This window comes from Lynx canadensis, chromosome A3 (assembly GCF_007474595.2).
Source record: "Lynx canadensis isolate LIC74 chromosome A3, mLynCan4.pri.v2, whole genome shotgun sequence".
Taxonomy (NCBI): Eukaryota; Metazoa; Chordata; class Mammalia; order Carnivora; family Felidae; genus Lynx; species Lynx canadensis.
This window is the reverse complement of record NC_044305.1, coordinates 107,208,686-107,222,352: the sequence shown is the minus strand read 5'-3', so window position 1 is coordinate 107,222,352 and position 13,667 is coordinate 107,208,686. Positions and strand designations below refer to the sequence as shown.

At 44.0% G+C, this 13,667-nt stretch overlaps 1 protein-coding gene across 12 annotated transcripts in view; it reads right to left on the bottom strand.

Annotated features, from left to right (window-relative positions):
- Nucleotides 1-13,667, bottom strand: part of SLC8A1 (solute carrier family 8 member A1) — a 385,679-nt gene that overhangs the window by 48,785 nt on the left and 323,227 nt on the right. For 7 of the 12 annotated variants that reach the window (XM_030311230.1, XM_030311225.1, XM_030311226.1 and 4 more), the window contains 3 exons: nt 10,560-10,628; nt 5,948-6,078; nt 1,651-1,750 (listed from right to left, as the gene is read on the bottom strand). In XM_030311230.1, coding sequence (XP_030167090.1) covers nt 1,651-1,750; nt 5,948-6,078; nt 10,560-10,628 — 300 coding nt within the window. The remainder of the gene's footprint in view (nt 1-1,650; nt 1,751-5,947; nt 6,079-10,559; nt 10,629-13,667) is intronic. The other 5 variants (XM_030311231.1, XM_030311232.1, XM_030311234.1 and 2 more) reach the window with 1 other exon arrangement.

The following is a 13,667-nucleotide window of genomic DNA, read 5'->3' as shown; positions in this document are numbered from 1 at the left end:
TGCTTGGGATTCTCTCTCTCTCCCTCTCTCTGCCCCTCCCTTGCTTGATCTCTCTCTCTCTCTTCCCCCCCCCTCAAAATAAATAAGTAAACTTAAAAAACAATAAAAAATAAAAAAGATCCCAGAGAGCTCTCTTGCCTGTTCCTCAATGTGAGGACAAGTCAGAAGACAGAAGTTCCTGTCTGTGAACCAGGAAGCAAGGTCTTACCAGACACCAAATCTGCCAGTGCCTTGATCTTGGACTTCTCAGCCTCTTAAACTGTGAGCTTGTTTGTTAAGACACCCAGTCTCGGGCGCCTGGGTGGCGCAGTCGGTTAAGCGTCCGACTTCAGCCAGGTCACGATCTCGCGGTCCGTGAGTTCGAGCCCCACGTCAGGCTCTGGGCTGATGGCTCGGAGCCTGGAGCCTGTTTCCGATTCTGTGTCTCCCTCTCTCTCTGCCCCTCCCCCGTTCATGCTCTGTCTCTGTCCCAAAAATAAATAAACGTTGAAAAAAAAAAAAATTAAAAAAAAAAAAAAAAAGACACCCAGTCTCTGGTACTTGGTAAAGGCAGCCCCAAGGGGCTAACACAGGGAGTTTTCCCCTCCCCCAAGGAGAATTTGCATGTAAATTCCAAATCTACTCTCCAAGCAATTTCCCATTATTTAAGGTTCATAAGTTTCCTTTATTTACTCAATTGCAAGAAACCAAAGTGTGATTATAAACAGCATTAATAACAAAGAGGCACAAAAATCCTACCACCCTCTGTTCCCACTTCGGAGCATCTGTCAGATTATTCTACTGCAGATTGGAAAGAGGGGGTTGTGTTAGCAGTCACGACCTAACGGCCAGTGATGTTGGTTCCATACTTTTCAGTGGGAATCACTATTTAGAACATTCTAGTCTTGTTCAATAGCTGCAACAGTAGAAGATGGACCTGTGGGGAGTGCTAAAGAGAAAGAACCAGTCAAGATGGAACGGAAGGATTAAGGGGGGAAATCCCACAATGGTGTTGCTTTCATGCATCTTTGAGAGGGGCTTTCCTCTGTCTTTATACGATCATATAGACAGTGGACAAGGTTTGAGAAGACAAGAAAAAGACCTTTCTTTCTATATTTAATTCCCTCGGGTCTCTGACTCCTTGAGTTTGAAAACAACTTCGTTTTGGTAGGATTTTCCTTTGCACTTCTAGAGCCAGTGCAAACGCTGATCTGTTAGACACGGTTGAAGAGAGTGTAAAATTATACAGATGGTAGTGATAAAGTGTCTTAATGTCACCTTCTCCCACCTAGCATTTTGCTCCTTCCGTAGTGACCTTCATTTGGCCACTTCTCCTGCTTCAGGGAAATTTCCGGACAAAGACTTCGTGATTGGCTGTCTGTGAATTAGAGACACAAAAGCCTTAAACGCCTTTACGTTTATCTTGTCTATTTCCAGAAAGAAAGACACAGTGTAGATGGAGAAGAATGCCATGTTTGAAGACATGTGCTTCATCTAGAAAGTCCGAGGCAGTCTCTGAAATGTGCAGGTATGCTACCAAAACATTTATTCCTCTTTTAATTTTACCCTGGAAGGTCATTGGTGCTTTGACATAGACCAAGTGGTCCCAGTAGGAAAAGCAAGCTCAGTGTGGGCCGTTGTCATTTACAGCATGCAGAGAAAGGTACTCACCAGCGCTGACAGTGATGGCTTCGATAAACTGCTCTCTCCAGCTGTTTGTCCCAACCACAAGGGCTAAGTTTGTCTTCTTAATAAGTTTGTCCACGGTACTCTAGAAGGGTTGGAAAGAATAAGATAACTGTTGGGTTGGTTAAAGCCTTGGGAAATCTAAGATTTCCAAAATCTGGTGATTTTGAAACCCCAGAGTTCTACGAAGGGTAGGGGATGTTAGGCTCAGAACAACAGTATTGACATCAAACACTGTTATGATTATGCAAATGAGCATAGCCCTTGGCTGGAACCATTCAGAAATAGAAATTGCTTCATAGCAAATTCGAGCCTCTTTCACTGCCTAATGGCCAGTGAAGAATGGCCTCAGTGTTTAGAAGAGCAGACGTTGCAGAAGCCCATCCCTTCCCCTTGAATGCTTCATGAACTTGCTTCTTTCCTGGCTTCAACTGTGGCATCCTGTCTATAACTGAATTAGTATATGGCCTGCTCAGCATTACACGTTTCTGAATAGCTGGAATTGGCAGATAGATTATGGAACTAAAAACTGTTATTATTGTGCTTTGGTTTATCAATGAAATGCAGCCAGAGAGCAGAGCCCCAAGAATTCTGCTGCAGGATCATCAATAAATGGATTTTTCTGTGGCTACTGATTTTGTCAGCCTGGCGGCTGTTAGAGAAGCCACTCTAACGCTACTTCTGTTGCAAACAAGAAAAGGCGAGACAAGAGAAGTTTAATTCATATGGTTTAGGGCACATTGCAATTGATGTTGCGCTAGATTCCCCTCCCTGTTACTTTTCTCTTTAGACTTCTTTTTCTCTCTTCAGACTTCTTTTTTTTTTTAATTTTTTTTTTTTCAACGTTTATTTATTTTTGGGACAGAGAGAGACAGAGCATGAACGGGGGAGGGGCAGAGAGAGAGGGAGACACAGAATCGGAAACAGGCTCCAGGCTCCGAGCCATCAGCCCAAAGCCCGACGCGGGGCTCGAACTCACGGACCGCGAGATCGTGACCTGGCTGAAGTCGGACGCTTAACCGACTGCGCCACCCAGGCGCCCCAACTCTTAGACTTCTTTTTAAGCACTTGGCTTTCTACAGTGAGCACCCTCTAACTTTCTAAATGTCAGTTAAGGTAACAACAACAACAGCCAAACATTCACAGGAGAACCAAGCAGGCAGATACACCCAAAGCACTACCACCAATCATAGCGACTACAGGGAGAAGGGTCACTCCCAGGACATGAGGGTACCCTGCCCAGAGAGACTATCGCGTGGACTAGTCTACCACACATATCCACACTTACTGTCAGAGCATCCTCGAATCCCCACTAATTGCAAAGAGGCAGAAAACACATATTATTTGTCTCAGGTCAACATCTATACACGTTTAATGCAATGCACGTCAACTGACTATGGCTTGGGAGAGAGAGAGCGAGCAAGTTCTCAGCCAACTGGGAGTGAAGAAAATGTGATCTGAGCAGCCTGTACAGAAGGCCAAAGCTCAGTCGGAACATCAAGTGTGTTAGTTCAACGAGAGTCATCCGAACATGGAGATGATAATAAGCATGAAAGGGCCCACCTCCAACTGGCCCACTCTGTATTTTCAACATCGTTCCTTGCTAGATGTTTTCCTTAGGGTGGTGACCTTTCCGCCCTAGCCTTGTGTCTAGAACTGCTAGCACCCTGATAACCGCTGTGACCGTCACTGCTCTTGGCCACAGTATCTTCAGGCACAGGACAGGCATGTCTTTTCTCTCTGGACTCAGCCCCATTTTATCAAGCACACTGAGTGTCTTGGCTGGTGCCAACTCACAGTTCTGTGCAGGATATGACAAGAAATGACTTTGATTTTTCCTAACTGTAATGGAAACTTGGGGAAGGTCTCGCCAAAGGAGCCCTCTGTTCTGATGCCAAGGCAGAGAATCCCATCACCTGGGAGATAAACAGTTAAAGAGATAAACTGCTGTAATAGTTAAACACACAGAGTTGCCTCAAGAAACATCTCTAAAGAACAATGTTTTAAAATAAATGAAAGTTAAAATTTATGTGTATGAAAAACCCAGGGTAGATTGTAAACTTTGGTTCACGTTGACTCTGGGGGACTGTGGGACAGCCTGCTTCCTCCGAGGGCTTAATTTGCATAAGTGTCCTCCCTTGATCCACGGGAAGAGGGGACACTAAGTAAGATGAATTTGAACTCTCACTGCACTGGACCTGTAGGCTGTTGTCACAGCCTCACCATCAGCAGTGGGTGTCAGGAAGCCAAACCCTTAGTCACAAAATAGTAAACAGGAACCCAGCAGGCAAACGCAGAGTGGGACATTGTGAGGTGCCACCCAGATTCAAGTCTCTCATATAGTTCTAAGAGCTCTGAATAGGTTCTTTAAAAACAGCTATGGACCTAGAAAAATAAATTTCTTAAAAGAATAACATCATATTGATATTCGAGGGCACTTCAGGAACATGCCCTCAACCTCCCTTTCCTTTTAATAGTAACTAACTACTGGTGAACTTTGAGGAGACGGGAGGAAATAGCCTATGGAAGCTATTCTAGAAAGATAAGAACCCCGAACAAGTGGACTTCTGTAAAGAGACTGGGGAGCTTTCAAACGTCCAGGTCATTGGGGTGGTTACGAGAGAGAGCTTTGGACCCAAGAACGCTTTGCCGCCTGGAAGACCGTGCCCTGCCACACCCAGTCCAATGCTTCCTGCAGAAAGTTTCTGTGACTGCTCTTCCTAGTCTTGGGTGCGTGGAAGGGGAAGGCCGGCTGTCCCATAAAGGAGAGACAGGCTGTCCCATAAAGCCTGTCCCATAAGGCAGGCTGTCCCATAAGGCAGGCTGTCCCATACAATTATTCCCCATGAGAGCCCTGGAGGGATGGAGGGCAAACTTGCCCAGAAATGCCAAGTAGTAGAATCTCCGTTATAGCAGGTGGCACCAGGCGCTCTGATTCCAGGTGAAAAGAGGGGGCATGAAGAAGAGTGAGGTTGGCTACATCTGGACAGACTGGTCCGTGGAAATGGACAGTCTGAGGTATCTGCACCCCTGGGATCACAGGGAACCTGTGTATGTGTGTGTCAGTCCGCAGGTTCTAGATCAAACAACAGGTGAGCTCCGATACTTGGGGTCTGCCCAGAAAGCACCGGTCCCAGTGTTTACCCCTGTTCCTTTGCATGGGAATGAGTGAAAGAAACAGAGATTTGCAGCAGCCTGAAGGGGAACGTTTAATTGCATTTTTTATTTTTTTAAAAAATTCACTTCAATTGCAAAAAGACATTTTCCCTTCTACCTGTCTCCTCTCAGGCACCTCCATTTGTGAACTAATTTTAAAAAATAATTAATGGATCCAGCTAAAGGAAAAGAGGCCACTACTATGAAACATCAAGATAAAATACTGAGGCTTCTAAGGTCCTGGCCTGATTGTCCCTGTTGGGATCCTCATTCTGGTTTTCCAAATAGGAGCAGAGTCTGCTTTTGAAAAATAATTGGGGAAGATGCAGCTGCACCATGGGTTTGTAGTTCTGGAAAACCAGAGAACGAGGTTCCTTTTCATGTCCCGCTCCAGAATTAGCGTGTGGCTCTCCTGGGGTCTTAGCTGTCAGGGCTGTGTGAACGAGACGGGTGGGAGGTAGAGTAGGGACAGCGGGAGCAGCTAAAATGGACAGCAAGTTTCGCCTCAAAATTCTAAGCTCACCCTAAGGCCCATCTGCTTAACTTCTGAAAAATGACTTTTCATCATCCAGAGGACCAGGAATCCAATTTCATCTGCTCAGTTGTGAACTCTCTGCTCACAGGCACTATATACCTTTAGTACGTTGACTGTGCTAAAATGTCCTAGGATCTGAAGAGGAGGACTAATTATAAATGAGAACTTGTCAATGGGGTGGATGTTTTATAGGGAGAGCTTCCCATTCCCCCTCCAGAACAAAAGCCTCCTGTCTGCAGTGTGAACGGTTTGCTTCTAATGGATTCACTGGCTTCTTCAAATAGAGCTTGGTTTCCTCCACACATCACAATCTCTTGGAATCCACCTTTGCTTCTTCCTTGCTCTCCCCTCAGACAAAGTCCTCCCTTTGGGGCACCTCTGACCCTGGGCAGTGACAGATGCCACCCACTGGCCCCTGGTTCTGATACTGTTCAGTTTGCAGGACCACTTGGTTCCCTACCTTTCTAATTCTAGTTCTGCCCTGAAAAAATTCTCAGTTAATGAGCTAGTTCCTGACATTGACGGCAGTCTGGACAGTCTGGGTCCCGAGATGGGCCTGGCCTCCCCCGTGGGCAGCGTCGGTGAGCATACCTTGAATTCGTAGGATTCTTCAATGATCACTTCCAGCTTGGTGTGTTCTCCCAGAATGGGGCGCCCCATTTCTGCAATGCGCCTCTCCTCTTCCTCTTTGCTGGTCAGCGGCTGCTTGTCATCACATTCCTCTGTGAAAGGGAAGGGCAAGAAAGTTAGCCCTGTGCTCAATTTTCTTTGGAAATCCCTGGGTTCTGCTACAAGAAAACCGAGAAGGAAGGAAGCCCTAATGACCTACTAAAAGTCCCTTGGGTGAGATCATAAGGCCGGAGGGGAGAAGTGCTGGCGTGTCATCACTTCACATCACATCACTGTTAACAGCAGGTGACTGTAAATGACCCGCAACCTGAGCACAAGCCAAAGTGCAGATCAGGAAAGCAGCTCGTATGGGCATATCACTGGGAAAGACTCTGCCTGCACGCTGTCTGTGCTGAGGGATCACCCAGCTGTCCCCTGTGATGCTGGTTCACCTGACTGTTTTTATACATTCCTTTAGCAGGTGACCAAAGGAACCGTAATGAAAAGTGCTGGAGTGACACAAGGGATGGAGGGATCTGGCCTCCTCCTCTCCACTCTCCAGAGGCAACAGAAAATGCCCCAGCGCCAAAAAATTGGTTGAAGGGAGATTCTGATCTTAGCCAGAGCCCCTGTTGCAAGTTAAGAAGCAAACCATCCATTCCGTGTTTCACAACGATGCCTGTGTCCTCGTGCTTCCGCTCTGTGGTGCAAAGTTGAGATTTGTTAGGAAGACCTTGACCACGCTCATCTTAAAGTAAACGGGGGGGCAAAGGTGAAGCCTTTGGGAGTTAATACCACTCACCATGTGAGCATGATTATTTCCAGAACCACCAGGTTCCTTACACTCCAGGAAAGGCTAGTGGGTGTTAAGAAAATGTTAATGGACTTGAGAGTCCACTAATGAGGGGAAGCTCACAGTTGGCTCCTCGCTATGTGAAGGTCATTAGGATAAATTTCAGACTGAAAAAGGCCATGCACATGGCAAACACCATTCCTATAATCACTCTACCTCCTTATCCTTCAGGCCTAGGATGCCAGAACGAGACAGGCTACTTGAGTCAAATGTACCTCATCTCCAAGGGAGTTGTATGGGTGGTATGGAAAGACCTCTGCCCTTTGCTTCTAGAACTTTCCAGGCAAACTGCCTGTGGTAGGAATCTGTTGACTGAGGAAACACGAGAAAGGGAGGGACTTCTAGCCCAGTCTTCTTGCCTTTTGTGTTTATTTAGGCATCAGCTTCTGCAGGAGTCCATACCTCTCATTCCCTCCAAAGACAAGTTTTCCCTCTGCTGAGGGCCCTGCTGTGATGGTTCCATTTGATGCTCTAGCAAATTTTGTAGAGAACCAGTTCCTAGGCCAGCTCACTGCTAGGGCACAGAGAAGATGGGCTAGGGATACTGCTAGCTAGCATTTTAAATACCAAGTGTCAAAACCAACCCAAGGCAAAAGCAGGATGTAGCATATTAATGCTTTAGTATGTATTCAATAGTGTCTTCCTAAAAGAATATTTTAGAATCTGCTTTTCTATCCCCAGTCCTTATGTGGCCTCAAGGAAATTACACGGAGACTAAAAAATAAGTGATTTTGGACTGACCAGAAAGTGCTAAATGTTAAGAGATACAAAGGAGAGGGGCAAGGAGATTAATTTTAACTGCAGAAGTAGTAGAGATTTTTATAGCAGGCTTGGGAAGTTATGACCCAAGAGAAGGCAAAGGGTTCCAACTTGTGTCCTCCAGATTTGTCCTTGAAATTGTGTACGTAGTCAAGGAAGTGGTCAGCTGAGATATGTGATGTCTAGTCTACCCAGTGCTCAAGTCAATCGTATTTTGATTCCTTGCTTTCTGATCCTTGAACTCAGGATAATGTTATTGGTAGTTTTCGTAGCAGTAGGTTCTTTTAGTGTCTTTGTTCAAAACCTTGGCTGAACATGGATGTCTTAGAGACTTACAGCAAATAAAAATTATTTTTCCAGAAGAACAGCCAGGATTATTATTTGAATTGCAAAACCATGGAGAGAGAATATTTATTATGGCTTCCTTTTCCGTAGTTTACTTATAAGTGATAAGTTGTTTTAAATGGGACTCAAGGCACTTTATGTAGAAAATTGGAGAAACTACAAAAGAAAGGTGATGTGGTCACATTGTTTAATGCCACATTTCACAAAATGAAATTATTTGGAACATGGCATTGAACAAATGGACATGGTAGCAAATGAAATTGAATTACAGTGATTAAAAACGGTTATTTATTCCCTTTTTAGTCATCTTTCCATCCTTCTGATCAGGATGAAATGCTTAGTTTGGTGCTATTATATCTGTAACTAGTTCCTGACATTTGCTGTATATGCATATAAAGATCCTGTTTGTTGTTCACGTGAGAAGTGAGGTATAGAGATGGGAGAGCTTAGAATGCAGCGAGGTGAGGCTGAGAAATCAGGGTGGGGAAGCAGCTTGCTCTGTCTAAGGGAGTCAGGGAAGCCTTCAGAAAAGAGGAAATATTTGAAATTGGCCTTGGAACCTGCAGAGCAGCTTGTCAGGTGAAGTTGGTGGTAAGGTTGGCTAGAAGGTGGTATAGAAGGGGGCATTCCAGGCAGACAGATGTCCAAGCACAAAGGCATAATGTCATGGAAAGGTCAGGGCTATTTGCACTTAATAAATGTCATGAACATTTAAGAGAGAATTGTATGTGATGGAAAAGAAGCAACTAGATAAATCCTAGTGTTGCTCTGCAACGATATTGATAAATTAGTATCTGTGGTACAGATTTTTGATGCTGGCAAATACTGGTCTGTTTTTTTAAAAAGTGTCCTCTCTTGGGGCGCCTGGGTGGCTCAGTCGGTTAAGCGTCCGACTTCGGCTCAGGTCATGATCTCGCGGTCCATGAGTTCGAGCCCCGTGTCGGGCTCTGTGCTGACAGCTCAGAGCCTGGAGCCCGTTTTAGATTCTGTGTCTCCCTCTCTCTGCCCCTCCCCTGTTTATGCTCTGTCTCTCTCTCTGTCTCAAAAATAAATAAACATTAAAAAAATTTAAAAAAAAGTGTCCTCTCTTTGGGGACACCTGGATGGCTCAGTCGGTTAAGCGTCCAACTCTCAGTTTCGGCTCAGGTCATGATCTCACGGTTTCCTGAGTTCGAGCCCTGTATCAGGCTCTGTGCTGACAGTGGGGAGCCTGCTTGGGATTCTCTCTCTCTCTCTCTCTCTCTCTCTCTCTCTCTCTCTCTCTTCCCCTCACACTCATGCTGCTCATACTGTCTCTGTCTCTCTCAAAATTAAAGAAAGAATTAAAGTGTCCTCTCTTTAAAAAAAAAATCCTCTCTTGAGATATCTTTTATTGGTTGGGGGAAACAGTTTAACATAATTTGTTTGGATGGTCTATTATATTTGTTTCCTTTTCATTTTGAATGCTGGATCAAACACAGTCCATTTTACTCTGGCCAAGTCAGTTTCACCTCCTTACTTATGCACAGTGATAACATACTGGAGTTTTAGTTTGGCTTGTCAGAGAATTCATTCTCTGTCTCTGTCTCTGCATACATATACAAGTATACTTTTAAAATTCATCATATTTAATTGAGAAGTTGATACTAAATCACATAACATCATAGGCTTAACCAACCAACACAATTTAAAGATCAAATGTGTAATTCATACTCACTGTAAAAATCAGTATTTTTTTAGAGTTTATTTTTTAGAGATTGATAGAGTGCGAAGCTGAGAGGGGCAGAGAGAGGGGGAAGACAGAGGATCCAAAGTAGGCTCCGTGCTGACAGCAGACAGCCTGATTTGGGGCTCAAGTCCACAAACTATGAGATTATGACTTGAGCTGAAGTTGGATGCTCAACTGACTGAGCCACCCAGGCACCCCATAAAATCGGTATTGACAAGACATAAACCAAGCCTGTGATAAAACCACCAGTCAAGTCTGGGTATCATGATTATTGAGTGGGTAAGTGTGATATGAGGAATAGGAAAGTCCTACTGGGGCAGGAGGAAGTGTTTCTACCACAGTAGCCAGTGATGGCAATGATTGAGGAATGAATATCCCTGTCCTCATCCAGAGACTTGGAGATGATGCCTGGGCTCTATGCTTACGGTAGATTTGGGATGACTGCGTGGTCCTCTGGTCACCTTGGCAATGTTCCCTCTAGAGAACTCCCCACAGATGTATTATCATCAGTGTGTATGTGGCTATCATCACATTGCCTGGAGGCAAGAAAGGCAGGCTCTGGAAAGAAATACAGCTTGCTTTTAAAGAAACTTCATTATACTTGGAATGAAAGACCCATTTTGAGAAGCGAGACTTGCGAGAAATCTGGAATATGTTGAAACTTGAGAGGGAGAGGCCATGGGGTCAATCTTCTCTTCAGGTCCATTTGCTCCCTTGACTATGCATCCTGTCCTGTGTGGATATGCTTGTGTTATTGTTGATGACCCACCATACTCCCAGCTGCAGAGAAGCCACTGTATCCTTTAGCAATGTTCTAGAGGGGACAGGGGCCAAACTGTTTCATGTCTAAAGACTTCAAGAACACTTGAAGGCAGTTAACTTCAAGCTAACTAAATTGTGGTTTTCAAGAACCATGATGCAATGAGTACCTGCAATGGTGATTACAGTAGAAGGGATCGGATGTTCTCTAGCATGAACTTTCCGGAAGATAGGCTGGCCTAGCAAAAAGGACAGGCAGAAAATCAGCAGAATGGATGCACTGGTTTGCTACCAGAGCTTTGTGGAATTAGTAAGCTAAACATCACATCCAGATGCACACATCACAAGCAGTGTTAGTTTGGGGATTGCGTTACTCCTACGGAGGTCACAGAAGTGAACAAATAAATGGAGTAAGTGTTCTAGGAGCCAAGCCAGATTATGTGAATGAACCACACCCTCCTCAGTAGGGGGTGCTGCTAGATTCCTGCAAGCGTCTGAGGTGGAGTGTCCATGCCCTTCAAGTGACTGCTTCCAGAGGCCTCACAAAACAATGGAAAGCACTTGGTGTGATGACAGGTAACCTGGTTTTGAAGCCTACTGGTGCCAATGACATAGCCAATAACCTTGAGCAGGTTATTTCCCAGTTTCCCCGCATGTAAATGGGGATAATAGTACCTGCTCCATCCACATCATAGGTTTGTTTGAGGGTCTAGTGACATAGCATCTGGAAACATGCTTATTTATTTCCTGGGCAGTCTGAATAGGAGAATGTTTTATTCACTGGCAGGCTTTGCAAGGGTACACCATCATCACAGTAACTCTTGGGTTATTTGGGCCTAGGGTTTTTGTTAAACTTCTGGCTCAATCGACTGCCAAATCCACCTGCCACTGACTTCTACCAAGAGCTACCTAGAACTGATCTGAGAATTGATGAAATCGACTTGGTGCCAACTTTTGCCAAAATGCTTGCCATCTAAGTTTGGGCAAAGCATTCTCTTCTCTGACACTCAGTTTCCTCAACTGTAAATGAAGCTAAAATTGAAGAGGGTTGGTTCCTCTACCCTAGGTACTGCAGTGATTGAAGTGTGTTACAATGTCAGAATTTTCATACTTTGGCTTTCTTAAAAAGCCACGTACCTTGTTAAGTCTACTATATTCTGAGAATCATCTAACTGGGAGAGCAACTTTTAGAGAAGTATATTGACTTTTAATATACAACTCTATGGCTGCCTGTTTAGGGAATCACACATGCCTCTCTCTTCTCCAGATTGAACCAGAATACTTAATTTTTTTTAAACAATCCAAATTAATGTGCTCTAGTTTCACATCACAAGCAGTGTGATGCACATGCAATGAGTCCCCCTCATTGCTCATTTGACTGGAATTCACACTGATGGCATTTATGAGACATGGCTGGGCTTTGGATTGCAAAGGGGTTAAGATGAAGGTAGGAATGAAGAGGTTGAAAGGGAGGAAATGAAGGTTCTAGAACACTCATCATTAGAGGGCCAGGCTCTGAATCCAGATGGGTGATTTGGGGTAGATTGATTAATCAATTGATTAATCTCTTTCAACCTTCATTTCCTTCATATAGGTGAGAACAATAATATCTTCGTAAGGTTGAAGATTAAATGGTATACCAAATTACAAACTCTAATGAGCTATAACATATAGGAGGATATCATGTTTTATGCCGTAAAGGTCAAGGGAGAATGAGATCATAGGTCCCAACAAGGGCCTTTCAATGAGGCAAGGTCTAGGAGCAACACATAAAGACTTGCAAATTCCAAAATCACCTCCAGCACTTAATGTCCACCACTAATGAAATCTCTGAAATATATTGGGCTGTGGACCAAATGACTTTTTCAATTTCCATATATTCTGCTTCAGATTTAGATTTTCACACTCAGCTGCACAAGACTACAGAAAAGCTGCAGGCGGAGGCCAAGGGCTAGATTAATTCTTCTCTACTGCCCTTGCATCTCAAAGCCTTGACTTCAAAGCCTCAAAGTGACTTCAAAGGAAAGTTCTTTAGGCTTAAAGCTGCTTTTCACTGTGTAGACCTAAATTTTAGAACCTTCCCCAGGGCATCTATAGCGTGTGGATCCCAGGTATTCTGACCCAGCTCAGGAGAAGAAGGGTCATCTAAAGTGAGAGGGGCCTGCCAATGTGGAGATTCCCAGAGAGTTTTGGAACATTCTCTTGTTCTAACTGTATCAATTTCAAGTGTTGGGAAGAGGGGGGCAAGAACAGAAAATCTCTAGTTCAAATTAAAGCCTTAAGAAAGATTTAATGAAGTAAGTACATGAAATGATAGAAATCTTTGGAAGGAGTGATTCTGTTCTCTTGAACGCAAGATGTGTCCAAGGCAGGAAATGTTGGGCATTAATGGACGGATATTCTAGAACATGATATGAACAATTTCTGGGGAAATAAAACTAGGATCCTGTTATTACCTAGATATTTAAAAGGGAGGGTGCTTCAAGTGACACAAAAGGAAGGCCCGAAAAGCAAAATCCTGACATAGTCAATTATCAGGAAAATAGGAAAATAGCTAAATACATCAATGTATTTTAACAAGGCACTATGTAGCCAATGATTTTCTAGTGAAGATCTCATTATCAGGCTGCACAGGACTTAAGGTGCTGCTAGACCCTACAATATTTCTCCAATGGTTGACTTTTTAATTTCTAATTATTTCAGAATCCATGAAGGCTACCTTGCCCAATTGCCACCTCCCTCAAATCTCACAAGGACAACCAACTTATTGGGTGCCAGGAGCAGAGTATTTCCAAGAAGACTTCAGTGAGTTCAAACATGGGATGAGAAAAATAAGATAAAAGTTTTAAAACTAAATGCAAATTCCCACACTTGGATTCAAAACCAGCATCTTCAGCAGTGCACAACTGGGGAGACTTGAAGGGGGGGGGAGAGCTTCACATGGTTCAGATTTTAAAAACCCTCTGTGAGGACTTGTCCTGTTTTAGCATTTTTATCCTTTTCACTGTCTGTGTCTCTGAGAGTCTATGGATTATTTTATCATTAAATGCCGTGTCCGGGGAGGAGAAGCAGAGAGCAAAGACCCCCTGTGAAATTGCTCGCATTCAGAAAGTTCCACTTTGGACAGAATCATATTGGAACGACCTGATCATGAGTTTATATGAACAGTGGTTTAATTAATTCCCAACTCCCCCACCATAGCATTTGCAAAATGGAAATTTTTGGAAATATTTCCCCCCTTAAATATTTTGGTTCAGCTGATTTCAGGAAAAAAAGAA